The sequence below is a fragment of the Alnus glutinosa genome, chromosome 1 (genome assembly GCF_958979055.1).
Source record: "Alnus glutinosa chromosome 1, dhAlnGlut1.1, whole genome shotgun sequence".
NCBI classification, from domain to species: domain Eukaryota; kingdom Viridiplantae; phylum Streptophyta; class Magnoliopsida; order Fagales; family Betulaceae; genus Alnus; species Alnus glutinosa.
The window spans coordinates 48,679,902-48,707,802 of NC_084886.1; the positions used below are offsets into that span (position 1 = coordinate 48,679,902).

General features: G+C 33.9%; 6 protein-coding genes across 6 annotated transcripts; 2 read left to right on the forward strand and 4 right to left on the reverse strand.

Moving 5' to 3' along the window:
- Positions 1 to 1,159: 1,159 nt before the first annotated feature.
- Positions 1,160 to 2,592, reverse strand: LOC133862924 (norbelladine synthase-like). The gene is made up of 2 exons (XM_062298847.1): positions 2,380 to 2,592; positions 1,160 to 1,590 (listed from the first exon to the last, which is right to left on the reverse strand). The coding sequence occupies exons 1-2, from the start codon at positions 2,561 to 2,563 to the stop codon at positions 1,289 to 1,291; spliced, it is 486 nt and encodes a 161-aa protein (XP_062154831.1). The 5' UTR covers positions 2,564 to 2,592; the 3' UTR covers positions 1,160 to 1,288.
- A 2,619-nt stretch (positions 2,593 to 5,211) lies between these two features.
- On the reverse strand, positions 5,212 to 6,748 carry LOC133858996 (norbelladine synthase-like). Its single transcript, XM_062294403.1, has 2 exons — positions 6,515 to 6,748; positions 5,212 to 5,732 (listed from the first exon to the last, which is right to left on the reverse strand). Exons 1-2 carry the CDS (start codon positions 6,696 to 6,698, stop codon positions 5,428 to 5,430), a joined length of 489 nt encoding a protein of 162 aa, XP_062150387.1. The 5' UTR covers positions 6,699 to 6,748; the 3' UTR covers positions 5,212 to 5,427.
- A 1,597-nt stretch (positions 6,749 to 8,345) lies between these two features.
- On the reverse strand, positions 8,346 to 10,253 carry LOC133861108 (norbelladine synthase-like). The gene is made up of 3 exons (XM_062296820.1): positions 10,166 to 10,253; positions 9,590 to 9,778; positions 8,346 to 8,707 (listed from the first exon to the last, which is right to left on the reverse strand). The coding sequence occupies exons 1-3, from the start codon at positions 10,251 to 10,253 to the stop codon at positions 8,415 to 8,417; spliced, it is 570 nt and encodes a 189-aa protein (XP_062152804.1). The 3' UTR covers positions 8,346 to 8,414.
- Positions 10,254 to 10,672: 419 nt separating this feature from the next.
- On the reverse strand, positions 10,673 to 12,354 carry LOC133855184 (norbelladine synthase-like). The gene is made up of 2 exons (XM_062291405.1): positions 12,132 to 12,354; positions 10,673 to 11,304 (listed from the first exon to the last, which is right to left on the reverse strand). The coding sequence occupies exons 1-2, from the start codon at positions 12,313 to 12,315 to the stop codon at positions 10,949 to 10,951; spliced, it is 540 nt and encodes a 179-aa protein (XP_062147389.1). The 5' UTR covers positions 12,316 to 12,354; the 3' UTR covers positions 10,673 to 10,948.
- A 245-nt stretch (positions 12,355 to 12,599) lies between these two features.
- On the forward strand, positions 12,600 to 13,898 carry LOC133855200 (uncharacterized). Its single transcript, XM_062291406.1, has 2 exons — positions 12,600 to 12,705; positions 13,398 to 13,898. Exons 1-2 carry the CDS (start codon positions 12,602 to 12,604, stop codon positions 13,786 to 13,788), a joined length of 495 nt encoding a protein of 164 aa, XP_062147390.1. The 5' UTR covers positions 12,600 to 12,601; the 3' UTR covers positions 13,789 to 13,898.
- Positions 13,899 to 25,247: 11,349 nt separating this feature from the next.
- Positions 25,248 to 27,214, forward strand: LOC133855216 (transcription factor MYB41). The gene is made up of 4 exons (XM_062291407.1): positions 25,248 to 25,367; positions 25,501 to 25,768; positions 25,936 to 26,676; positions 26,950 to 27,214. The coding sequence occupies exons 2-4, from the start codon at positions 25,503 to 25,505 to the stop codon at positions 26,981 to 26,983; spliced, it is 1,041 nt and encodes a 346-aa protein (XP_062147391.1). The 5' UTR covers positions 25,248 to 25,367; positions 25,501 to 25,502; the 3' UTR covers positions 26,984 to 27,214.
- The last annotated feature ends 687 nt before the right edge of the window (positions 27,215 to 27,901 follow it).

The following is a 27,901-nucleotide window of genomic DNA, read 5'->3' on the forward strand; positions in this document are numbered from 1 at the left end:
CTGAATGAAAGGTAGAAATTGTTGCCATGTTATTTTACAGGTTGATAATGGATGTAGTTTCTGCATAGCTTTACTTTTAGAAAGTGATGATTGTGATGAGTCGGGACTCACCCTTAAGGAATTGATTTTGATTCTTGGTAACTCCCATTCATGGGGTTTAGGTCACTGAGTATTTGAAAATGCTGCAATGAAGTGCATAACTTGGATACTTTTAAGTGCATAACTTGGAGCATTTCCACCTAGGTTCTTGCTTAGCAAATTTCCAAATTTGTGATGAGTTAGGGCTTGCTTTTGAAAGAAAAGTGATCGATTTTTTTTTGTTAACTTTAAAATAGATAGATTCTCTGTGACTTTTTAAAATTAGAAAATGCCATAAATTAAGTGCCTGACTTGGGTTAAAGTGTTCAATCACTGTTGTCGATCTAAATTGATGGCCATTAACCATATATTAAAAAGATCATCCTATAAAGTAATTCTATGCTCACAATGTGTTATGTGTATTGTAGTAATTGTATGCTAGAAAGTAATTTACCTAAGAATTGCTCATTTCCCTAATTTGGTCATAGCAGATTCTCCTCTTTATAGAGTAGCTCCATTGAAATTCAAAGCTGTTGAAATAACTAGCTCGTGGAACAACCAAACTAGTCCTTAGTGAGTCTCTTTTGCTTGATTTGTTCCTTTGTAGACGTATGCAGTGCAAGACATTGGGCTCTTCATATGGCCAACAGGCAAAGTATTTGAAAACTCCAATATTTATACGTAATGGGAAAGGCTTGTACTTCTATTCGTGTTCAAACATGAACACTAGCAGGATATATCTGTCATGGGCAAGGCTGGTATTCAACTTAGGTTCGTTAGATATAATGTTACTATTTTAAGAGTTAAAAGGGTTTAATCAAATCATTATCTAACCGTCTTTGAATCAATGAGTCAAGTCTTTGAATTAAGGGTTAAGGGTTTAATGTCTTGGTATTATACACTGGCATAGCGTTAAGTCATTGAATATTAATAAGTGAGTAAAACTGTCAAAAGAGAAATAGCAACTTTTAGGTCAGTATTGATAAAGTGAATTGTCATAGACATCGGATTCGAAATGGATTTAACCGAATCAGTATCTAACAGTCTTAATGCTTTTGGATCAATGATTAGACCCTTAACATGTAACGAGAGTTTTACTCTTTGGTCGTACCTACTACATAGCGATGGAATGAAATCAGTCGGCTTATATGTTCAAATGAACGTATAAATTGGCATTTTTCACTTAGAGATCACAAATTTCAAAGCTAATTTAATTTGCATCTTTAGCAGCTTTGGTTTTGATGAGATAATTTTTGGTGACTTCAATGATTTTCACCAATGGCTCAATAGTGACATAGGAGGCATTAGCAGCTGCCTCCTCCTTGACATCATACTCAACTGTGGTTTTGATTATGCATGAATCATCGCCCTTCTCAATGATTTGGAAGCTAACACGATAGAAAGTAAACCCTATATCAAGATATCCTCCTTCAATCACCTCTGCTTCTTTCAAGCGTTTCTCATGGTCAATTTTTGTGAACTTCTCTGAGTAACCAGCAAAACCAGGTGTACCTAATTCAATGGAAAACAAAAATAATTTTTTATTTTAAAAAAAAAAGGTTGAATGAAGATAAATGAACAGTTCAAATTGAAACCTTAAAACCTTAAAACTTCTTGAATTCTTCGAATTTGGATTACTCAATAATACTTAACGCATACTACTAGGGCAATATTAATTTAAATAATTAAATTAATTATTTTCAATTAAAATATTTCACGTTGTTTGGTCCGATATATCTAGGAGATTGTTAAACTATTAATTAAATAATTTTATTTAATTTAATATATTTTGCAATAATTGATTGTATGCTTTTGTGGTAGGCTTGATGAAACTAGTGTCAGTGTGTCATTATTATTATACTATGTAAAGACGGATCGAGATTCCCTATAATTAGCTGTCCGAATTGCGTACCCCACGTAGAGGAGGCTGTCCAAATTGCATACAATTCGGACAATCATGTAAAGTACAAGAATCCTTGTCCAGTAAAGGCAATACTATTGATTTATTTATTTATTTTTTTCCTTTCTCAAGAATAGTAGAATACTAGTAGAAACTCTAGGATAGAGATCCCATCAAATATGAAAGAGTTAATATAGGCCCCACCTGCAGAAGCAAGTTTTGGGCTGTCTGCCCACCTATTTAGACAGGTGGGCTTCATAAGGACTCTCTCACCGTTTGTTGCCTGAATTACTAGCAATCCGAACAGAAAACCGGATCTAAAAACTCCAAAAAGAAAAAAAAAAAAAAGGCAAAACCATGTATTCACAATTAAGCTTGTATCATGCTTTTGTGATATATACCTGGAGGAAATGTTAGCTTGAGAATAGTCCCAACCCCTCCATCACCTTCTATGACCTCAACTTTCTCAATGAGACTAGAAAGCTCTTCTTCAACAAGTTTTGCCAACCGAAGCGAGCTGTAGAGCTCCCACGCTTCACTAGCGGCCACGTTTACCTCCACCTCGTGTGAGAGTTGCCCAACCATCTTTCTTCTCTTAGGGTTAGGGATGTTTAATTAGGGCATGCAGTTGCTTTCTATCTGATATATATATATATATGTATTCTCAAAGAGTAGTAGGTAAATGCTAATCATCATCCAAAGGTCCCATACTGCTAAGAATATAATTGGTTGCCGTATGAGCTAACGGGAAAACAACAATACTCAACGAGATTATCTGGAATATGCCATGAACACTTCAAGGTTCTATTCGATTGTTTAAGAGTTGGTTTATATTAATCTAAACCCTATTGTTTGTAAATATCACTCACGTACAAACGACATCTCTCCAAGCCGGCAACCTTTGTATTTTTTTGTGTGTAAATCTTTGTTCATACCAAAGAGAGAGAAAAAAAAAACACAAACTTTGTATTACTCCCATCGGTTGATGTGGCGTATTTTAAGTGGTTGAAATGAGAAGTCACTTAAAAAACGTCACTTCAGCCGGTGTGAAATGAGTGTGATAAATAAGTGTGAAGAGTAGCATTATTCTTTTTAGGTAAGTGACCTCTTCTTGTTTAATTGATGGAAAAAATGCTGAAAATGTCGTTTTAAAAACATAAACTCTAAATGTCAACCCTAACAATCCCAACCCTAAGCTAGGGTAATTTATAGGCCTAGCCTAAGTAAATGAAACAAAATTACCCTAGTGTTTAGACTTATATTAACTTGATCCTTATGGTACAAAAGGTATCTTAAAGATCTTGGTGGTATGCTCCCATATCAAATCGACAGTTTTTCTTACAAAGTCCCTACACAATTATAATTTAATGAATCCTCAAAATAAAATTAAAAAAAAAACAAAGAAAAATTGGGTTGGTTTGGCAACTCCAAAAAATAATTATAGCACCCCACGTAAGCAAAATATGAAAATATATATAATTAGAATAAAGAGAAAGATTATGGTTTAATGGATGGAGCATGAAGGGCTCGTAGGTTTTTGATCTATAGAATGTCAAATTTGGACATAAACCTTTTAATAAAACAAGTTTGAGCAAGTTTGATCGATCGAAAATAGAATCTTAACGTGACAGGATCGTTTCAAAACAAAAATATTAACAAACAACTCAAAACACAAATCATTCAAAACTACTTCCACTTTGATGTGACATGATCAGAACACTTTTTTTCAAACAAAAAATACCATCAAAAAAGTATCAACAAACGAAGCCGATATTTCTAGGAGCGTAAACCTTTAGAAGCCTTGTTTTTTATGAGATAAGCTTTGGCAAGTTGTGCAACTTTTGCCAATGGCTCAATAGTGACATACGAGGCATTAGCAGCTGCCTCTTCCTCGATATCATACTCGATTGTTGTTTTGATTATGCATGGATCTTCGCCTTTCTCAATGGTTTCGAAAGGAACATGATAAAAAGTAAACCCCATATCAAGATATCCTCCTTTGAAAAGGAGAGCTTGATCGATTGTTGATTGAAAGGATGAACAAAATGCTAATTTCTGAGAGCTTCGATCGCTAGTTCAATACAAAGTTTAGTCGGTCATGTTGTTTTTATTGAGCTTAAATAGAAATAATGTCACCACTTTAAAAAAGAAAGTACAGAATTGCCCTAATCGCAAATTTGATCGATCAAACATTAATTTCAAGCGATATAAAAAAATTAACATCGCCTTCTCGATCGAATGAATTACGGTTGAAATATCGACCGAAGTTCTTAGGAATTAAAACTGAAGAGCAATCATTTTTTAGATTGATAAGAATCGGATAAAAAAAAATTAACATCGCCTTCTCGATCGAATTAACTACGGTTGAAATATCGATCGAAGCTCTCAGGAATTAATATTGAAGAGACATCATTCGTTAGATAGATCATTCCTATCGATCTGTTGCAAGCTAGTTGGCAATATTTGTAGCGGGAATTTGCTCTTCTTATTAATTAAGTAAACTCTGCTCTTGTTAAAATTGATGGTACAGTTATGAAAAAATCCTTTTAAAAACACAAACTCTAAAGGTCAGGTCAACCCTGTAAAAGACTATGGGCCTTACGCACTCTCAAAAGAAGCCTTGAGAGAGGAGGGATGTCCATGACTTATAAAGTCTACAAGACAAGGATCTCTTAGCAATGTGAGACACTTTAACAAACCCCCCCAAAAAATAAACAGAAATTCTAATAACAAAAAAATTAATTAAATAGAGGTTAAATTACTAAATCAATTCTGGTGTTTATAATTAGTCTTATATCAAATTGATCACTAGGGTGAAAAATGTATCTTAAAAAGTCCTCACATTGGCATATTTGCTCAAGCAAATCAAAAAAACCTTACCAACAGAAACCTGAAAAGAATTTTGTAGAGAGGTATATATTTTCTAACTTATGCCTAATCATGCCTTATAGATAGAATACACACTCTGTATTTTTTCTTTTTAGTAGAATCAAGCACATCTTATAAATAGACAACTTAAGTATATCGCTCAACACTCAACATCAATAATATCAGCAATACAAAGTAGAATTTCCTCAAGAGAACAATGAGCTTTCCGCAAAAATAAAACTTCTATTGCAAGTCGGTGAGCTACACCATTTAAATTAGGTAAGGGACCCTCAATTAAATTTTTTTCTTAATTATTTTTCCCGTATCAAGGAACAAAAGTGACTTCTAATTATGATTCCGCAAATCGTTCTTATTCGGAATAAATAACCAAACACCCGCGATTATGTTTTATTAAACAACATTAATACATATGGCATATTGGCCACACTTAAGCAATTTCTTACATACCAAACCCAAACCTATTACATATATATATAATTTTTTTTTTTTTCAAGTTTTTAATTACTTGTTACAAAAGGTTTGCTATTTTATTTCCAAAGATAAATTGGTATTTATAGCAGCTAGTGGTCACCTTTTGCAGCTTTGTTTTTTATGAGATGAGCTTTGGCAAGTTCTGCAACTTTTGCCAATGGCTCGATATTGACATACGTGGCAATAGCAGCTGCCTCCTCCTCCTTGATATCGTACTCAATTGTTGTTTTGATTATGCATGAATCATCCCCCTTCTCAATGATTTCAAAACGAACACGATAAAGAGTAAACCCCACATCAAGATATCCTCCTTCAATCACTTGCACTTCTTTCAACCGTTTCTCATGATCAACCTTTGTGAACTTCTCTTTTAAGCTACTAAAACCAGGTGTACCTTATTCAATGAAGAAAAAAAAGGAGTTACATGGAGAAAAATGATGAGTTCAAAAACTCCCATTTTCAATTACAATATTAATAGATCAAAAGGAAAGGCTCGATCGATCGAAAGGATGATATGCTGCACAATACTAATTTCTGAAAGCTTTCGGTTGCTAGTTTGATGCAAGTTTGGTCCATTAGGTTGTCCTTATTGAGTTTAAATATAATAGAAATAAGGTCATAGCTCTAAAAAAAAGTTACGAATTTGTCGTAATCGCAAGTTCGATCGATTGAACATTAATTTCGATCCATTAAAAAATTGCATTCTCGATCAAACATTATCGATCGAAGCTCTAGGGAATTAGTATTGAAGATCGAAGCTCTCGAGAATTAATTAGTACTAAAAAGACCTCATCACTTTGAATCTTGATTGATCAAACTAGTGATCGAAGCTCTCAGGAATTGGCCGGTATTGAAGAGACCTCATGATCACCTTGATCAATCAAACTAGTGATCGAAGCTCTCTAGAATTAGTATCGTGCAACATGTCATAATCCTTTAGATCGATCGATCGAACATTGGCTTTTGATCAATCAAAGTACTCTTCCTCTCAAACTTCTCCATGAAATTATATATTGGCAAACTAGTCTACAACACTAGTATATATTATATAGCTAGCAGGCAAAGGCAACACTAATAGCTAGAAACCCTTTTCCCCCTACAAATAGTAGTAGAAACTCAACCAAAAAGAGAAAATAAATAAAAATTCACCAGCTTCTATTGGTTAATTTGTGATACCTGTGGCAAATGTTAGCTTGAGAACAGTCCCAACCCCTCCATCACCTTCTATGACCTCAACTTTCTCAATGATTCCTGAAAACGCTTCTTCAACAACTTTTGCCAACCGAAGCGTGCCGTAGATCTCCCACGCTTCGCTAGCCACCACGTTCACCTCCACCTCGTGTGAGACTTGCCCGACCATCGTTCTAATTCTCTTAAGGGATGTTTGGGGGCATTAATTAGCTTTCTATGTCTCATATATATGTATATATATATATATATTCTCAAACAGTAGGTAATTAAGGACAATGCCTAATAGTTTATAGCAAAAGTCATTATCCTTACTGCTATAATATTTGGAAATTTGGAATATGCTTGTATATGCCATGAACACTAGAACTATTTATATCTAAACTATAAACTAATTATTGTATAAAGTGATAAATGAAAAAGTATTATCCTCATCTAAAATGCTAGTAAAACGTATGCACATACATCATGCCTACATGCCTCTATGTTAGGTGCCCAATTTTTTAAGCACAAGCAATTACGTACTAGAATTAGGATAATTAATTACTTTCCTAAGTTCTCTTTCTTAGCATGCAATTTAGATTTGTCGCATGTAAGGAGAGTCTCTTTCACTAGTGGAACGGCTAGGTCACCTTACGATCAAGTGTGAGTCCCGCTTTGACTTAATGCGGGTCTAGGGTCAAAGACCAAGTATATATATATATATTTTATTAAATGAAAAAAAAGGGTTTTTTTGTAATTTTTACAAAAACGTTAGGATTTAAGGTAAGGGGAGGACATTACATCACAATAGAAGTTCGATGGATAAAATTGAGAGTTTTTTTAACTTTGAAATGATAGTTTCAAATCGAGTGGAAGATAGAAAATTTTGTAAAGTTTTCCTAAAATTTTTATTTGCAATAAGAACATGAAGATAATCCCTCCTCAAGCACACGGTAATTGCACTTGTTGGGGATAGTAGTCCCATCACAAAGTCAAGGTGTTATCATGTCATAATTTAGAGTTGTTATTCCACACCCCTACGTTTCTTCTTTTAAACATAAACCAACAAAAATAATGCATTGCCATTATTTCTATTCTATTTTCTAAAAAAAAATTAAAAAAAAATTAACAACTTTTGACACGAAACATGTGATTGGATCCACCTCAACCACTAACAAATTATTTTTAACACATTCTAATTTCATGGTGAAACGTGTCAATTATTTCTCACTTTTCGTGACTCACTTTCATTGTCTATGAATAGGTTCTCTTAATTTTATACGAAGTGAAAATGTTATAATTTACTGTTTAAATTTTATTTTGTTACATTTAATAATATACATAATGTTATGTCTTTTAAATGATGTGATAAAATATTCAATCATGTTATAATATATACATCATTATATCTGTGAAATATAATAAGAATAAAATAACTACCAAGATAGTAGTTGAGTTGGTAAGGCAGCGGGAGATAGAGTTCAACTTCCACCCCTCCGTTCTTTCTAGTGGTCGCGGGTTTTAACTCGCTTGCGATAGTAGTCCGCAAACAAGATGCTACTAAGAAAGGAGTTTTACCAACTTACACTTTGGTACGGACTCGCCTTTCAAGGCAGCAGGTATGGTTTAAATCAAACATTTTACGGCGGGTGGGAACCACGATAGTTATGCCCAAAGAGAATAATTATACTAGTCGCTGATTCCCGCCTTTTTATTTAGAAAAAAATAATAATAATAATAAGCATAAAATAAATCATTTCTATTTCTACTAAAATGGAGATGATCCTATTTCGTGCATGGTAATAGGGTAGCTTCCACAATTCATTCATAAGTTCTTCCAACATTTTTATGCTCGTTGCTTTTTTCCATTAACTCTTAACAATGATTCAAATGTATATATTAATTTTTAATCTTTGGCTTTGATGTTCAGAAGATGCTGTTTGGCAGTTTCTGCAATCTTTGCTAATGGCTCGATGGAGACGAAAGAGACATTGGCGGCATATTCTTCCTTCAACTCATACTCAACTGTTGATTTGATGATGCATGAATTCTCCTCCTTCTCTATGATTTCAAAGCGAAAACGGTACGCACTAAATCCGACGTTCAAATTTCCGCCTTCGCACACTTCCGCTTCTTTGATGCGATTCTCACGATCAATCTTAGTAAACCTGTCCTTGTAATATGTAATCTCCGGCGTACCTAATGCAATCAAACCACGCTTTATAATCACAATTCAAATCTATAGTCAATTCCATAAGTAAATTCCGGCAGCTCAATTACAGAAGATCCCAATCCAAATTAGTAACCCTAAGAGAGGGAAGGGAAAGAGGAAATTCAATTACAATTCTGTAAATGTCAATCTTTGGGGAAGAAAGACTGCTACTGGAAGCAGAACAGTTTGGATTTTGTTCTGTTTCTGATTAGTTTGGGTGTTCTGCTCAATGTATAGTTGCTGTATTGTGAGTAGGTTTTTGGGTTTCCCTTTGTGGTGGGGGTTTGGTGAGTTGGTTAGTAGGAAGTTTGGATGTGCGTTGTTTATTGTATAGTTTTTTGGGTTCCAGTTTGGTGATATTGTCTGTTTGAGTGTTGAATCCGAATATTATTCGAATTTATTGTGCGAATTACGAGGTTTGACTTTGTGAGATAAAATTTGAAAATTTTTGAAAAAGTTGAATAAAATATAATTTGTTTTTGAAAAAAGTTGAATATTATTCTAAATATTATTCAAAACAAACACACCCGCATGCTGAAGTGTGATTTGTATTCTTGTGTTTGGAATGAAATTTCTTATATTGATCCAAAATAAATAAATAAATAAATAATTAGAGGGGGGTTCTGAGGCTCGGGGCAAGTGGGTCTCGTATCCTAAGTTGTTCGGAGCAAGTTTGTCCTGCAACTTTCCTCTTTTAGGCTTCCCAAGTTTTTGTGAATTCACAGTAATAACTGAGAATCCAGACCTCGTCGTGCTAGTTTAGATTGATTATGTTCTATGTTTATGCTGATTGTTGGTATGTATGTAGATGGAGGCACTATTAGTGTTATGAATATGAAAAATCATTATTAAGAAAATTTGTCATATACCTGGTGGAAATGTAAGTTTGAAAAGGGTTCCAACTCCACCATCACCTTCTAGCAGCTCAATTTTATCATACATGCCAGGGAGCTCTTTTTCCACAAGTTTTGACAGTCGAAGTGTGCTGTAGAGACCCCATGCTTCGCTCGCTGGGACATGTACCTCCAGCTCATGTGAAACTTGCCCAAATATGTTCTCTGAGTGCTGAGATTTTTGGGTTATTCACTGCATTAGTAGCATGTATATATATATATATATACTTGGCCAGCAAGAGATGCTTTACCAAATTAAATAAGCCAAGTCAAAAAGAGCAAAGAGTATTAAATATCTTTGGGGTCATTTTGGATTAATTAGCTTTAGCTTAACCCTTCTGCTCTGGTCGGCTAATTGGACGGGTGGGGGGCAGTCATTTTGGATTTTCTGATTAAATCTTTCTGCTTTTGGACGGCTAGAGAGAGAGAGAGAGAGAGTGATGGAGCTGATAGTATATTTTCAGCTCTGTTATTAAAATTTTCATTTAAAAGAAAAAAAAAATTCAAGAAATATTCTCTCCCTGCTGGGAGCACTTCTTGAGCTACTACTACCTTGGTCCAAGCTGGTGACTTGAATCAAGCTAGCTTTGAGGCCAAATCTATCCTTTCCATTAATCGTATTTGGAAATACAGGTGGCATCAAGATGCAAATTTGCTTTCAAAGGTTCCTGGCAGGTTATTGGAGAGAAATTAGAGGATTATACAATGTCCCTTGTTTGGAAAGGTCACCTGCTAGTCCAGCTGGCTTTGTTCTTGTTGAGTATACATGTGTGAGTGTAAAAGGATTATGTCCCACGTTGAAAAGATGTAAAAAGTGTGAGTGGTTAATATAGTATAGTTGGGCCTAAATCTATAGGCTGAACCTTTTGGGTTGTGTGGAATATTAACATGCTATGTAACGTGCTATGTTATGGACTCACTAAAAGACTCCCCGATGTATCAATCTCTCTAATAGTTCTCTAAACTATTCGAAAGAGGCCTGCAAGACTTTGTTTTAGTAGCTGAAAGTTTCCGTGAATTCAATGGATTTACAAAATTTGCAACAAAGCTTAGAAATCATTCATCAGAAACTAGTGAGACCAATATGCCTCATATATGACTGACTTGCATGCAGATGCAGTAAAACTCTAATTTACACAATGGGGAAGCACATATATTTACATTGGTCCTGACCACTGGGAGGTCATGGTCGCTACCACATCATGTCATCATGTAGAATCCCCTGCTTCAGCAATCTATTACACAGATGATGCATATATATACCATTCATCTTACTGATACATCTGCAGAATTTCAGATCCAGACTAACTACTTGTCATCAACGATGCAACAGTACTAGCTAAGCTTGGTACTGTTCGTGGCTTCTTGTGCATGCGTGTTTGATATGCCTGATTCTGATTGAGCAGTGGCTTTCTTCTCAGCTAAATACCCCCCAACAACTTCTGCTATAGTTTCAAGTGACTTAGTGGTGACAAGAGATGCATTCTCAGCAAACTTGTCATCTACATCATACTCTATAGTTGATCTGACAATAGTTGATTCAGAGCCGTTCTCAATGATCTCAAGGCGAATCCGGTAAAGATGAAACCCCAGGTCTTTATATCCTCCTTCAAAAACCTCTGTTTCCTTTATACGCTTGTTATCATCAATTTTTGTAAATCTTTCCTTCAAATAGCTTGCTCCAGGAGTTCCTAGCCACACAAAAGAAAGATGACATTGTTGATGCAATAGTTGATAACATGGAGAAAATTATTATTTGCCAATAATATTTCAAATGATCTATGAATGTGTGGAAATAAGAAATTCCATGCTGCATAAAGAGGCATGTTGTTTCAAACGGACCCCATGAATAGACAAACAATGTTCCACGTTTATTACTGAAGAATTCTATATTTGGAGACAAATTTGGAAAATATTAGCTTGCATAAAAAGTAAAAGATTTTGAAATTGGTACCTTGTTAGTAAAAAAATATGACGTAGTGGAAGCTAAATGATTAAGAATAGAAGAATGATTCGGACCAACTACTTCAAAACACATAAAAATGATAGATGGGCTCGTTGGAAGGAGCCGTGATCTCTAATAGCTACTTCGAGAGAGCTGTAATCTCTTAAACACAATAAGCTGTATTATACCAAACGGTAATCATCATGCATACTTCTTCATTAATAATCTCCCTTTAAATAAAGGAGCAAAACTGATCGATTACATTGATAACTAGCAATCAAAATAGAACTCTTAAACTATCTAACTGACCGACTAAAATTAAGATTGACTCTATTAATTCTAGACTAAGACTCCAACTCTACTAAGAAGAATTGAAACCAAACTTCTTAGTTGACTCTATAACAAGACTCAAAGACCAAATAATTATGATCATATCAAAGAACCACCGACCATGTCTCCCGAAATTGTGTTTGACAAAAGTCGGAGAAAGAACTTGCAAAATTGTATTTCAACAAAACTTGATACTGTCCTATATATATATATATATATATATATATATATATATATATATACCTGGTGGAAAGGTAACTTTGAGGATTGTTCCGACACCGCCATCACCTTCCACAAGTTCCACCCGGCCAACCACATGAGGCAGTAGCTCGTCGATGAGCTTTCCAATCTGAAGGCCACGGTAGACATCCCACACCAAGCTAGCAGGCACCCCTACTTGTGTATCCTGTGAAAGTTGGCCGTGCATATTTCTTATTTTTTCCTCAGAGCTTTATGACTTTATTGTTATATCTCTTTAGATATATAAAATGAATAATTCTGTGGCCAGAATTGTTTGTTATCCATCTCTTATAAAGACTACATATATATATTTCCAACTTGCAATAAACGGCAATATGATCGAAGCAAGTGGAGGATGCCATAATTCAAATGGGCTGCACTTCACTCTAAGAGGTGGGCTTCTTTCTTAGGGCGCCAGGACTGGGCTGCAATCTTTTGACATGATCTCATGCCAGGCCTGTGGCTGCTTGTTAATGGTGAATCATGTCAAACCTCAATTTCTTGGGCCATGCAGGTGGGCTCCACTCAGCATGGTGCCTAGCCTGAGAAGAGTTGCAGGTTCATTTATTCCGAGCAGGTGAGTCCTCCATCCTAAATTGCTCAGGGTAGGTGAGTCTTGCAACTCCCCTCTTCTAGACTGTCCAAATTTCTATCATTTGGACAGCCTAATAAAGGAGGTTCGCAATTAGGATAATGGAAGATTTCTTAATTCAAAATTGTTTCTACTTGGAAAGTCGAACAACTCTAATCTTCTTGGTGTTTAAGTTACGGAACTTTGTGATTAAGACTAGCATGTTTGGACATTCCCAAAAAGAGAGGCTAACTTTTGGAAAAGTTGAAATGTTCATTTCAATTTCTATGGCTGCCCTCTTTTGCCTTTAATCAGCCATAATGACATTTTGTATCTGACTTTGTAAAAGGCAAAACAATCCTAGCCGTTTGACTTTATATCTATCTAGATTCCAAACTCATCTAACGCTTTCTCAAAAAACTTGCTCCTCCCGGAGAGAGAAACCCTTTAAGAGAGAACTCTTTGTAAGCATGTTCTTTTGAGGAAGGAAGCCTCCCTCCTGGTTTATTTTATTTTGTCTCCCTCCTAGCCTTTGGGCTTAGGAGGCTTTTGTTTTGTCTCCCTAGTTAGATTCAGTGGATATTTTTTTTCCCCCTAGCTTGATTTCAGTGGTGGCTGACCTTCTTTGAGCCATTGTTTGGACTCTGGAGTTTTTGTGTTTTTTGTTGTTTCCTTCATTCCTTTTTTCTCTTTGGCAGGAAGGTTTTTTCAGGTGTCGGTGGCATGAATGTTGTTCTGGCGTGTCTTCGGCTTTTCTGGTCGTGTTTTCCCTTTTTTGACCGTATCTTTGATGCCAAATTTAAGAGTTTCTGTCGGCTTCTTCAAGACACGCGCCCCTCAGTAGTGTCCAACGCCTCCCTCTGGTCCAATTGCCTCTTTCCTCGGCCGTGTCGGGCGTCAGTGCATGGCGCGTGGCCAGCATGCGCCACAGAGGTTTCTCTCCCTAGGCTGTGTCTGCAGGTCATGCTCTACTTTCCAAGTCGAGAGGAGTGTCTACCGGGTGATTGCTGGTGGTCGACTGGCTTTCAAGGCTTCCGGCGGTGGCGCGTGTTTTGCACGCGCCACCTCCAGCGATGGTGGCGTTCCTAGCAGCAATAGCTCTGATTTAATGTTCTAGTTTTTTCAGTTTTTTTGTAGTTTTTTTTTCTTGGGAAAAATACACATAACTCCCTTAAACTACCACATCATTGTCAATGTATCCCCCAAACTACCAATTGTGTCAATGTCCCTCCTTAAACTACAAAAAAATGTCAATATCCCCCGAATGACAAAAATACCCTTCATAAAATTATTAAAATAAAATAAAAAGTAAAAAAATATTAAAAAAAATATATAAAATAACAAAAATTTATACCAAAAAAATAATAAAAAAACTTAAAAACTGATTTTTCTTCTTTCTTTTTTTTCGCTTTTTTTTTGTTAAAAAAATAATTTTCAGTTTTTTTTTTAAATCAGTTTTTAAAAATCGTTCTTTATTGTTTTTTATTTAATTATTTAATTATGTTTTGAAAAAATTATTTTTTTAGTTTTTTATTTTCTTTTTATTTTTTAGTTTTAGTTTATTTTTTGAATTTAGAAGGACATTTTTGTCTTATGAAAAAAAAAAATTAGGTCATTTTTGTCTTTTTGTTGGTATTAGGGGGAACATTGACATTTTTTGGTAGTTTAAGGAGGGACATTAACACAATTGGTAGTTTGGGAGGTACATTGACAATTGAGTGGTAGTTTGAGGGGAAATATGTGTACTTTTCCCTTTTTTCTTTTCTTCACAATTTGTCTTTGTAATGACTTAGATGTTACTGGGATTGTTTAGATGGCTTTGGTGCTAGATCGACCTTATTTTATTTGTTGTATGCGCTTTATTATAAAGAGAGGCTCAAATGCCGGTCTTGTAATGTATGTTTTTATTATTTAAGTAGCTGCTTTAAATCAGGTTTATCGTGATTTAGTGTGTAGGAATTCTTGTATCTCTATTCGTTGTATGCCTTTAGGCTTTTATTGGAGCAATGAAAGGGTCTTCCTTTGTTAAAAAAAAAAAAAAAAAAAATTCCAAACTAACTAGGCACTATACATTGAATAAAAATAAAAATAATAAAAAATAAATAAAAAACTAGGCACCATACATCAAAATTCACCTATAGGAATCTTTCACAATAACTGACATTTTGGACCCGTCTCAAATTTGACTATTGGGCCTCCAATATATACCTAGAACTCAAGCCATCCTGCCGCGCACTCAACTCCTCCCGATCTCATAGGGAGCGTGGCCGCCCCCAGATTGATCTAGGGGTCGCCCGAAGGTCACCCCCACCTCCAATAACCACTTCTTTCATTTTATTTTTTTTAGTTTTAATTTTTTTTTTTTTTTTTATTAAGAGTAACACATGTCATTCAAATTATTTAATTATTGGTGTTCACTTTGATAACACAATGAATGATTTGTAAATTAAGCCAACCACAAAATCTAATTTTACATTTTTCCCTATTACGATTACCTTAGTATAAATTAGTGTTTTCAGGCTCAAACGGAACATTTGGGTAGTGGTTGTTCAAAGATAGGCACTTTTAAACAAGGTCTTTACGTTACGGAACAATATTCCCTTCTTGTTACCTGTGACTCAAAGTCCAATTATTGCCAATTTTTTCCCTAGAAATGTATAGGTGTTGTACGTATATTCTGAAATTGAAGCTAACTTTTTAATTAATCCAAAAAGTTGAAAATAATACATCCCACTAACGACCATATTCTTGACATTTTTTTTTTTCTTTGGATAAGGGAGAATTTATTGAAAAAACTCAACAACAAAAAGCGACCATGTAGGCAACCCTAAAAAAACAAAACGCCTAAAAAGTAAAAACCTGTTAAATCACAATTTTTCTTAAAAGTTTAAACTGATAAAAAAAAATAAATTTAATAATTCAATTATACTTTAATAACAAAAGGGGGCTCATACAAACAAACGCATACAAAAAAGTTAGAAACGGCAAACAAAACTAAAATATTACACCCGAAAAACCTAAAACTCCAATTAAGGATTCGTTTGGGTTTGCGATTTCAAAAAGTGCGATTTAAAATAACGATTTTAAAATATGCGATTTGAAAAAAGTGATTTTTAAAAATGCAGTTTAGCCTTTAAAATCGCGAATTTATCTTTAAAATTCTACGTTTTCAAAAAAGCATCATCTTATCTGCGATTTGAAAAATCAGATTTTCTGCGTTTTCAAATCGCAATTTTTAAAAACGCAGTTCTCAAACGATCTATGTTCTGCGATTTGGTTTAAAATCGTACTTATTGTCTACAAAATCGCAATCCCAAACGCAACCTAAAAAGCAATTAATAGAAGCTAGAATCGCTAGCAACCTAAAGGAGTTGACTTTGAATCTAACCCAAAACAAAATATCTAAAAAAAAAAAAAAAAATGCACCCAAAATCTCTGCAGCATTTCCATAGAGCAACCACTATAGTAACCACCAAAATTCTAACCACTAGTGTATCTTGTCTATTTGACAATTAATTAATTATATCCCATAGAAGACTAAATAGTTTTGTTAATTATTAAAAAAAAAAAAAAAAAAAACTATTTTATTCTTTGGTATGTATATAGCTTCCAAGTAACTTTTTTGACAAGTCTTCTAGCTATCACAACTGATTTTGAACGACCATTGAACTAATCTTCTTCTTTGGTAATTAATGTACGTCTTAGTAGTGTAACTTGAATTCCTTTTACCAACTCTTTCTAGCAGCTTGGTTTAAAAAATCATTTTTCAAAACTAATCTCTTAGACAAATATGTTGAAGAGAGGTTAATTAAATATAATCGCTATAAACTATTCTTCTAATAATCCCATTTTAAATTTCGTTAATCCAACTAAAATAATCTGTTTTGGGCAAATACTATGAAATGGTGAAACCAGAAAGGTGATTACCGGTCCAAATTACCTATAGAAGGAAATCATGTTTAAGAAAAGTTGAAGGGCAGATTTTTCTAAAATCTAGGGTTTGTTAAGAGATATATATTAATTATTTAGATATTAAAAATAAAATAAATAAATAAATAAAAACGTGACTTGTGAAGGTGGATAATGAGGTAAGATTAGAAGGAAAATCCCGGATCGAGAGCCCTATTATCCTAACCCCCATATTGACTAGTGAACCAGCAATGATGTCATGATCATTGGCTGTAAAGCAACGAGGACCTTGTGGCTAGCAGGGAAAGAACTTGGTAGATTTTGGTCCACTATATATATATATATATATAGCTGCCCCTCCCTCTTGCGAATATATATATATTTTAATTTTTTGACTTTCTTTTTTCTTTTTCTTTTTTTCTTTTTTTCATTTAATGGTTCGTTTGTTTTGGCGTAAAATAGTTTAAATTTCACTTATGTAGTGACTTGCATTCAACAACTAAGAGTCGATCACTTTCATCGGATTCCAGCGATCGAAATTCAGCCACCTTTGCTGGAATCCAACCGGCCTAGATTCCAGCGACTTGAATGATTGTATTTCGGCCATCTGGCTAGAACAGCCAGATTATGGCCGGCTGGCAAGAATGTGGCCAGAATGGTGGAATTCTGGCCGGCTGTTCTGTGCCGAATTCCCGTCGTTTTGGCCAAATTCCAGCCACTTTCTCAGAAATCCGGCCAATCCAGATTCAAACAAAATTGTCCAGATTCCGGCTATAGTAGCTGTAATCCTGCCCGTCAATAACAAAATCTCGTCACCATTGAATTTTTTTTTTCTTTTAATTTTTTTATATTAATATTTATATGTTGTGAATAAAAATCGATTTTTATAAGTTAATATGATTGAATGAAAATCTAAAAAATATGTGATTTTTCGTGCGTGCCAAATACCGAAAAATGCTTTCGGTGAAAAATATTTTCTTAAAAAATGACTTCTCTAAAACCATTTTACGTCGAAATAAACGGAACATAAACTGAAATCGCATGAAAAATTATGATGGTTCAAATAGAATTGAGCCAACTCGTTTAACAGGATTGAGCCAACTCGTTTATTAATATCTTGAAACTCGATTCTGTTATAGCTTGTTTAATTACATTTATTATTATAATTAAAACAAATCTAACTCAGTAAAGCAAATCTAAACTCGATCAATGGAGCTTATCTTAGATAAGGCCCGCAGTGACACTGCAAATTAATGACATTCTTTTGAGATAAGATGCATGTTAATCAACTAATTAGTTGTTTCATTAAAAAAAAAAAAAATAGCTTTGAATATATATATATATATATATATATATATATATAAAGAGACATATTATTTAGTCCATTTACATCCGAGTTATTTTATAAAGAGGATTAGAGTTTTTGTGTCCTCACAAATGCCATCTGGCTTTTAAAATCATCATTAAATTTTAGATAATTATTATTAGATTTTGATCCAATAATAATTTTGAAACCACATAACATTTGAAATGATACAAAAAAGAAATTACTCTTTACATGCATCCTTCTCACATCCGATTTAGCATTTTATAATAACGTGGGTGTGTGGGGTTTGTTTCAAAATCAAACTTGAGATTAACCTAGCTTAAATTTGGGTTTCTTTTTTTAGTGTCAGATCTGTTCACTTCGACGGATTCTTCCAAGACACGCGCCTCACCACAGTGGTCGCCGGCTTCTTCTGGTCCAGCAGCCTCTAGCCACGGCCATGTCGGTCCTTCACGCTCGGCGCATAGCCTACACGCGACAGGGAAGTCTCTCCCTGGTCTGGTGCGTGTGGGTCACGGCTTGTCTTCCAAAGCAAGGTTGGGGGTTTTTCGGTGGATCCGAGGTCTTCTGGTGGATTTCTGATGCTGATGAGGTCTCCGATGGCGGCGCGTGTGGTACACGGCAACGGCTCCACCCAACGCTGGTCCCGATTTGTGTTTCTGCTTTAGGGTATTTTATTTCATTTTTTAGTGTTCTTTTCATAGTTTGCCTCTGTGATGCTTAAAAGTTACTGGACTATTTGTTGGCCTAGGAGCTAGATCTGCTATCTTCTATTTGTGATGTGTGCTTAAATGTAAAGAGTGGCTCATTGTTGTCCCTGTAACAATTTTGTATTGTTCAGGTTGCTGTTTCAAGTTAAAATTATCTGGTTTATGATATTGGGGTCTTGAACTTCTTGTTTGTGTTCTTGCCCTGGGTCTTTATTCAGTAATATATGATAGCATATGCTCTTTGTTCAAAAAAATAAAAAAAAAAAAAAAAAAAATTTGGCCAGCTCATTATGACTTTCTAAGCATAGTTCAAATAAAAACTTTTGATCACAAGGCAAGATGGCTGGGCTTGATCGAGCTTGAGTTTGGCTTTTGGTTTAAAAACACTTAATAATGGCACTGAGTTAACTGATCAAGATCGACATGCACTTTAATTAACCTAATTTAATTTTGAGGCTATTAATGTTCGATCACAACCCCCCTTGTTAGTAGGAGTGACAATTTATATTCGCGTGTTGAATTTGGATTACGTTGAGACATAAGTATAAGACTATATAAATCAACCATAACCCGATCAATTTAATTAAACGTATGGGTTATACCTCTTAATCATAATCTACTAATTTTTGTATTGGGTTCAATTCAAGATTCACAGGTTATGTAAATAATTGTCAACGGCTCATATTAAGCTATGTGTATAAAATTAATAATTCAATCTTAACCCAATTTATATAATCCGTTAATTTTATATCGAATTCGTAACGAATTTACGAATTTTGTAAAAGATTGTGCTCCCAAACTTGGGAGTGAGAATTTTTCTTTTTCTTACGGCCGGACATTAATAGAGCTGGGAAGGAGCCTACCTAACTAGCTAGCTAGCTAGGATTGGAGAAGAATATATATAATATAGTATTGGCATGCATGCATGCATGACAATCGCGATAATATATATGTGAAGGATATCGATGCAATGGGCAGTTGAGATTGAGAAGGTGAAAATTTATTAAGACACGAAATAGCTAGGAAGGCAATCATGATACGATGACGACCAAAGAAGAGATTCTCATTGACTGTCTTTCCTATCGAGTGTGGTCTCCCACCGCCACCGTGTACTGTCAATTCCTGTTTCGTAGACTTTTTATTTAAGTATTTGGCTGCTTACCCACAATCATTTTCTTCCATGTGCTTCCACCATTTTCTTATTGTATTTTCAACTAATCATTTTCCATGTGGGTTTATTATATTTATCGGTAGTTTATTATTATTATTATACTTCTCCAAGCATGCATCTTGTCACTAATTGTTAGACAAACACCCATTTCAAGTACGTAGTAAATAAAATTTATATATGATTTGTCGATTAAAAAGTTTAAGTATTGTTGTATAAGAAATTAATTAATGATAACATGCTTTTTTATGCATGCATGGATACTTGTTTTCCGTATCAATTTATATCTGGTTCAATATATAGCAACTGAAACCTTGGTGCTCATGCTTTCAAAAAATTTAAAAAAAAAAAAAAAAAAAAAAAAAAACGCAATAATTTAAATAAATGGTTGTCCTAGTTATTATAAGATTTGTTTGGTGAGAGGGAGATGAACTATGCAATGACGGCACTCAAGATTAATTAGTTGAGATTGCTTTATGAGATCTGAATCGAGTGTTTTATATACATATATAAAATATAAAATCTCTTAAAAGCTGGAAGAGCTGAGGATATATATTAGAATTGTGATTTCTTTTTTTTTTTTTTTTGTTTTTGTTTGTCTTATATATAGTATTTGTTTTGTGCACTCATTTACATATGTCAGTACATACGCAAGCAGCATCAGCAGTAGACCTACCTAGCTAATGAGATTGAAAAAAAAGGCTAATGTAGCCTAGAGCTCGATCGTGGTTTTCAATTGGAGAGCTTTGAATTTAAATATAAATTTGTTAATTAAGGGATTTAGGTCCTGTTTGATAGTTTGAACTTTTTCAGAGATATTTCAGTTTTTAAGAAACCGAGCTACCTCCAACTTGTTTGAAGAGTTCAAGGCAACGGGGCCGGGCTTAAATACTTTCTAGATGGTTTTTGAGAACCATTACGATCGGGATGATTCTCAAATTACGGGATTTAGTTCATTATTTGTATAAAATGACTTGAAAAATGTAACATGTTACATATGATAATTGAATATATTTAATTTGATTAGGTTTTTGAGTTCTTTATTATATAAAAACTTTCAGCAAAAAATTGTTTTTAGTTTTATGAATAAAAAACTTATAAAACAAAAGCGAGAAGAAAACCTTTTTTTTTTTTTTTTTTTTGGAGGAAAAATCTTTTTGGCTTTCTCGGCAGCATGCAACCTTTTTATTGAGTGGTATTTTTTAAGCTAATTGTTTGATGCAAGGAACTACCTAAATTTCATAATTTGAAATTTTATAAAATTTGTAGGAAATCTGATTCTCAGTACTCTAACTATAGTTGATTCTCAAAACATTTGAGTTTTCTGTAATTTTTTTTTTATTATTATTTAAAAAAAAAAAAGAATTTAGCCAACTTGCATAGTTGTCAAAATTCAAATATCAAAAGTCAAGTTATAACATGCTTTTAATACTTGGACTTGAAAATCAATCTATGATGTGACGCCCAATGCACATATATCGATTGGGTATGAGAATGAGAATCGGATGTGCTTAATGTATAAATATACTATTCTTGACACAATGCGTTTTAAAACCGTGATGGTCTTATACCTATCAGAACTTGCAGTTAAACATGCTTCTGCGATAATAGTATCAGGATAGGTGATCTCCTAAGAAATCTGGTTTAAAAAAGCTAAAAGTGACAGATAAATCTCATAAGACGTCTCTTACGAACATTTGTTGCTTGTCGGGGCAGCAAAGCTGCTGAGAATCCAAATTCAATATTGGTAAGGATGCTTTCATATGACTAGCCGACTAGGTAACGATTTGGGTGAAACCAACACTGGGGTAACGACTTTAACGAAACTATCTAAAGGATATAGCTCCTACAAGCAGGAGTTTATAATCTAGTCAAACTTTTATTTGAAAATTAATATTGTTAATGCCTAAACTCAACAAATTTAGTCGAAAGTACTAATTATGAAAGTAATATATTTAGTTAAAAAAAGATAAATGAATTAGATATTGAGGAAGAAATAAAAATTAACTTTGACAAATATTGTTTATTTATTCTGATGAAAGTGATGCTTATTCTTGTAATGAAATAGTCAGGGGCGGAATCAAAATTTTTTATGCGGGGGACAAATTTATATAAATACATATACACAAAGATTATTTTGGGGGGGACAAATAACATTATTTTGGGGGAAAACTAAAAGAAATTTTTTGAAGGGGACAAACAACATTATTTTGGGGGACAAATTTTAAAAATTATATATTTTAGAAGGAAATTTAAAACTTTTGTCCCCCCACCCTTACAAGTGGGTCTGCCCTTGGAAATAGTATTGCAATTATAAGAAGATATGCTGCACGTTTAAATGACAATCAAAACTAACGACTACGATTGTTTGATTATGCATATTGATAATGAAATATTCAAGAGTTCTATTAGTAATGAAGATCGAAATCATGTAATAATCTCAAAATATGAAAATTTGTTAGAGACAACCGAATAAATTAACATTAATTAGATGTGAAAAAATAAATTAAAAATTACATTTACATGTTTTAAATGATAATTAATTTTTGTTGAATTAATTGCTTATTTATTTTATTAGTTATATTTTTAATATTGTTAACTAATTTTTGTTCATTTCTATTTGTTAATCTTGCCCCGCATGTTCCAATGAACCAAAATTCTGATTCCGTCGCTATTTGAAGACACTTAATATTTGTTGTTGAATTTTCTCAATAAATTCTTATATTTTCTTAGGAAGTACAATAAATTATTACTTATATATATATATATATATCAAGTTACCATCACATGAGTATAGAGGTACGTATAGAAGCAGTGTATATATATATACACACACATGATAATTAATGATCAAGTCGGATACCTTACTTAGAACGTGCCACCAGAGGTGGCTCCCACTCCCCTCCCTTCCGGCCTCTGTTGTTGGTTATTTTCCTGTTTTTGTATTGTTGTTATGTTTTGTTTCGAGTTTTTCTGTTGTAACTTATTTTTGTTTATTCCGTGTTGGTGTTTGAGTTTTTGAAACTTTTTATACATTTTTTACCACCTTAATTGGTGGCTTCAGTTTTTAACATCCGTGTCACGAATTATTGGGCCGCATCTTGTTTTTGTTGTTTTTTATTTCTTTTGTAATTCTGTTTTTTTTTCATGTATCTTTAAAAAAAAAAAAAAAAAAAAAAAAAAAAAAAAACAGTCGTTACAAGTATGTCATGGTGTGCGGGTCCCACACAAAGACTGAATAGTTTTACTTTTGCGTGTGTGATATGCTTATAGCCGACACTAATTTAAGAAGCTAGCTAGGGTTAGGTTTCTTGTCACTGTGCTCCAAGGAAATTCAGCTTTTTTGACCCTCTACAACCCTGCCACGTGGTAAACTACCCTCAGTGTTGGTGCGAGTTCGTTGCTGACGTGTTTCCCATTAGGTCTTTGCGTGAATTATACAGAAGGTTGCAAAGCCCAAAGGCCACGTGTATATATACATAATAATGTTAAAATTACAATAAGTGTATAATTAATGCACAACTTTAAGATACATTTAAAAGAAGAGAAATGATCCCTACACTCATTTCTCACAATAGCTTTACAACAAGCTGACGTGGCTGGTAATATTTTATTATTTTTTTTTGTTTGTTTTATTTTTTTTTTTAAAAAAAATAATAAAATATTATCAACCACGTCAGTTTTATTGTAAGGCTGTTGTGAAAAATGAGTGTAAGGATCATTTCTCTTGAAAGAACTTACATTTGTGAATCTTACCTCAACATGTCTTAGGATTATACATTTATAGTACATGTATCCCAACCCTATATATATATATATATATATATATAACCCCTTGTTTGCCCTGTTGAACAGGTCAAGCTCATTATTTTGGTTGAAAATGGGTATGTACGTACTAAGCACTATTACCAATCTACCCCTTGTTTATGCTACGCCTATGTTTAATGATAGCCTTCAATTATCTGCATCATGATCATGTAATTGGTTATGTAAACCTAAGTTGACATACCCACTAAGCACTATTACCAATCTACCCCTTGTTTATGCTACTCCTATGTTTAATGATAGCCTTCAATTATCTGCATCATGATCATGTAATTGGTTATGTAAACCTAAGTTGACTAGTTGCATGTTATCTAGGCCGGTTCTATATATTTTATGGCTTAAGGCTAAAATTTTAAACGATGTATTTTTTCATGAGCCCCTCTCTTTATTGGCTTCATTGTAGTTTACATCTTTTTAGTTGAGTCTTCTAATAAGAGATCAGAAAATATATTTTTTTTTATTGGTATTAATTGTTATGTTATTGGGTATCTAACTATTTATTTTTATATTGAAGTTGAAGAGTCTCCAAATAAGAGATTATGCTTTTTTTTTTTTCAAAACCATTCCAGATTATGATTGGGCTTTTTTTTTTTTTTTTTTTTTTTTTTTTTTTTTTTGTCTCAAACAAACCTATATTTGGAGACCTTATTCTATTGGGAAAAAATTGTTTCAGCTTATAATTAAGCTTTTTTTTTTCTTTTTCTTTTTTCAAACATACTTATTTTTGTGGCCTTATTTCACTAGAAAAAACCGTTTCATTTATAATTAGGCTTTTTTTTTTTTTTTTCAAACAAACTTGTCTTTGAGGCCTTATTCTACTGGAAAAAACATTTTCAGATTATGATCAGGCCTTTTTTTTTTTTCTTTTCTTTTTCCTTTTCTTTTTGAACAAACTTGTCTCTAGGGGTCTTATTCCACTTAGGGGCCTTAGGTGACCGCCTAACTCGCCTTATGGTTGAGCCGGTCCTGATGTTATCCAAATTAAAAGATTTAGAGTAAATTTAGAACTTGTCATATGGATGGAAGTCAGACCTTTTAGTCCGGCCTAATCCGTTAATTTTATATTAGGTTTATGTAAGGTTTGCGGGTAGTGTCAAACATTGCTAGTCTTAAAAGTCCCGTGTTGCGTATCAAGTTTAGATCGTGTCGAAACATTGGTATATATAATGTTATATAAGTTAACCTTAACTTGACCAATTTAATTAAACAGTCAGACTTCTTAACTATATCTCACTAATTTCATGTTGAGTTTACGTCTTCGTGTTGAAACCTTTTGCTATCTCAAAGTAACACTTGCTTTCGGTAAAACATTCCAATGTTACGTACGTACATACCCCCTTAAAATGTTTAATATGTAGTAAAATGTTTTTGATTTTGAAAATACCCTAGATAAGAACGACATGTAGTTGTTTCAAAGTTCAATGGGTAATTATTAAAAGCAATTAAACGTACTCTCAATGCCTCTCTCTCATAGACGTTGTTTAATTTCCAGGGCATGACATACTATCGTCTCACGGAGAAGATATAATTAAAAGCAATTAAACGTACTCGTAACTTGCTATTTATGATATAAAATACATGTCATACTATCGTCTCATGGAGAAGAAAGCTTGTGCCTTACACTATGATAAAGTAATGTTCTTTGCAAACATCCACGCACTATATATAACTAGCACTTCTTATCTTACACTTCCTAAACTAATCACTCGATCATAAAAAAAATTTCAAGGTTTGAATTTCTTTTGCTCTTTTGTTCTTTTGTTTGGCATCGTATGTATATAACTCCAATACAAGCTAGCAAAGGAGAAAACTAACGGAAAATAATTCTTCATCCTCAATTTTTTTTTTTTTTTTTTCTGTAGAAATGATGGGGAGATCACCATGCTGCGATGAAAATGGTTTGAAGAAGGGGCCATGGACGACAGAGGAGGATCAAAAGCTGGTCGATTACATTCAGAAACATGGCCATGGAAGTTGGAGAGCTCTCCCAAAGCTTGCCGGACTGAACAGGTGTGGAAAGAGTTGCCGGCTTAGGTGGACTAACTATCTCAGGCCTGATATCAAAAGGGGAAAGTTTTCTGACGAAGAAGAACAAACCATCATCAACCTACATTCAGTTCTTGGAAATAAGTAATTAATCCTTCTAAAACTCTTACATTTTTTTTTTCTTTGTAAAATTATTGATCATATGTTATTTATTACATGTTGAATACATTACACACACACATATATATACACACACACACAAATGAAGTGATCATAAATCTTGCTTTATTTATGGTTTATTATTATTATAGGTGGTCGGCCATAGCTAGCCATCTTCCGGGACGTACGGACAACGAAATTAAGAATTTTTGGAACACCCATGTAAAGAAAAAGCTTCTCCAAATGGGCATAGATCCAGTCACCCACAGGCCACGAACAGACCACCTTAATATCCTTTCCAATCTGCCACAGTTGCTTGCTGCTGCCAATTTTGCCAATTTGACAATTAATCCTTGGGACAATGTTCTCAGGCTACAATCAGATGCCGCGCAGCTTGCAAAGATCCAGGTGCTCCATAATATAATCCAAGTCCTGAACACCACTACTCCCACTTCAAATATTGAAGCAATATTCAATCATTTTGGGTCGTCGTCGTCGTCAATTCCTGACAATTATCTTGAAGGGCTGGTCAATGGCGGCTCAATTGGTTTTCCTTCACAAATCCCTGCTCAAATTCAGTCCAATGATCATCTTCCAAACTTTGAAGCTCCTCCGCTACAACAACACGGTGATGTTGTAAATGGCAATAACAGTGATAATTATGGCCAACTTGGTACCTCATATTCTAATATTATTCCACCTTTAAATGCACTTCCCAAGTTGGTTTCGGCCTCGCCTGATGATCAGTGCTGTTCCATTATCAGCCAAATTGAAAACAAGAATAGCTTAAATGATTTGTCTAACCCTTCATCCACTTCAACCACCTTTGAACTACCTTTGGGAGATATCATGGACGATGAAGCAAGTGACTCTTACTGGAACGATTTTATAGAGTAAGTCTTTCTCTTTAATTATTGAATATTGCTTAGATTTTCATGTTATACTTCGATTAATATTTCTGGTAGACATGTATATCAACTGAGCTTTACTTCTCTTTATAGAAGCTCTGTTAAATTATTACTTATTTTATAAGTTTAAAATAATAAAAAGTAGTGAATTTTAATTGTTTAATTAATATTTTGAGACTCTCTTGTTTCTTTGTTTTTCCTTTTCCTTGTTTTTGTTTAATCACCTTTCTTATTTAATTATGAAATTTTATACTGCAGACAAGCAGCTTTGCAGCCATGGCAAACCTCATAGAAGAACGACGCATGCGTACATCATTGTCTGAAGCTTTCCCTTTATATTACAAGATTTAGATTCATTTGTAAACTAAATACATGTTCATTAATTACATATATGAGAGCTGGATTTCCTAGATTTTTACTGGCTATACAAATTATATATGACCTCCCATTGTATGAAGGGATCCGTAGATCATTCATGTAAGCCTTTTTCTTAGAGAGTAAATATATGTTACTGTTATATGTATATTAGAAGCTTTGATTTGTTGCAACAATATCAACTCTGTGATCGATCTTTATATTACTTCCTTTCCCCTCTTCCTTGTTCAGTTGCATCATAGACCAAGATATAAAATGATGGCCGCCACAGATGGTTTAACACAGTCATGATCGATGAATGGTTGGCATCTATTTGTGAGCTTTCATGGTGTTAAAATATAAATTAAATTATTAAATTCTTTATTTTTTCTTGGTTTAAGTTTTTAGAGTACATAGTAATCATAATAAATATTTTGAGTTCAAATCTTATATCCATCAATTAAACGAAGGTTTCGCATGTGAACTCTAGCACGTACATGCACCTTGTAGATTCTTATTTCTTATCTTCAATGAGAGAGACGGGGGGAGAGAGAGAGAGAGATCGAGAGAGACCTGGCTGAATATAATCCAACAGTAGGTGAATATAAAAAAAGTTAGTTGTAGATAGTTTGGGACACGAAATACATATATGTGAAAAAGACCAGCCATTGTCTTGAAGTAGACGAGCGGGTTTGACCTTTGTTAAGGGACAAATTAACTGATCATGTCAAACATTTCTATTGTAGACGTATATATGGTCACAAACCCTAAGACAAAAATGCACAGAGCTCCTTTTCTTTCTATTGTTCCTTGGCCTTTTGTCTCTCCCGGCCCTAATGATCGAGGATCTCAGATA

Bases quoted from the DNA above. Each gene is read 5' to 3' on its own strand.
- LOC133862924 (XM_062298847.1), bottom strand. From the start codon at position 2,563: ATGGTTGGGCAACTCTCACACGAGGTGGAGGTAAACGTGGCCGCTAGT. The intron at 1,591-2,379 runs GTATATATCACA...CCATTGAATTAG, and splicing joins CAAGCTAACATTTCCTCCAG to GTACACCTGGTTTTGCTGGT.
- LOC133858996 (XM_062294403.1), bottom strand. From the start codon at position 6,698: ATGGTCGGGCAAGTCTCACACGAGGTGGAGGTGAACGTGGTGGCTAGC. The intron at 5,733-6,514 runs GTATCACAAATT...TCATTGAATAAG, and splicing joins CAAGCTAACATTTGCCACAG to GTACACCTGGTTTTAGTAGC.
- LOC133861108 (XM_062296820.1), bottom strand. From the start codon at position 10,253: ATGCCACCTGTATTTCCAAATACGATTAATGGAAAGGATAGATTTGGC. The intron at 9,779-10,165 runs GTAGTAGTAGCT...CTCAGCACTCAG, and splicing joins AGTCACCAGCTTGGACCAAG to AGAACATATTTGGGCAAGTT. The intron at 8,708-9,589 runs GTATATGACAAA...TGATTGCATTAG, and splicing joins CAAACTTACATTTCCACCAG to GTACGCCGGAGATTACATAT.
- LOC133855184 (XM_062291405.1), bottom strand. From the start codon at position 12,315: ATGCACGGCCAACTTTCACAGGATACACAAGTAGGGGTGCCTGCTAGC. The intron at 11,305-12,131 runs GTATATATATAT...TTGTGTGGCTAG, and splicing joins CAAAGTTACCTTTCCACCAG to GAACTCCTGGAGCAAGCTAT.
- LOC133855200 (XM_062291406.1), top strand. From the start codon at position 12,602: ATGGTGAATCATGTCAAACCTCAATTTCTTGGGCCATGCAGGTGGGCT. The intron at 12,706-13,397 runs GTGAGTCCTCCA...TCTCTTTGGCAG, and splicing joins GGTTCATTTATTCCGAGCAG to GAAGGTTTTTTCAGGTGTCG.
- LOC133855216 (XM_062291407.1), top strand. From the start codon at position 25,503: ATGATGGGGAGATCACCATGCTGCGATGAAAATGGTTTGAAGAAGGGG. The intron at 25,769-25,935 runs GTAATTAATCCT...TTATTATTATAG, and splicing joins CATTCAGTTCTTGGAAATAA to GTGGTCGGCCATAGCTAGCC. The intron at 26,677-26,949 runs GTAAGTCTTTCT...TTTATACTGCAG, and splicing joins TACTGGAACGATTTTATAGA to ACAAGCAGCTTTGCAGCCAT.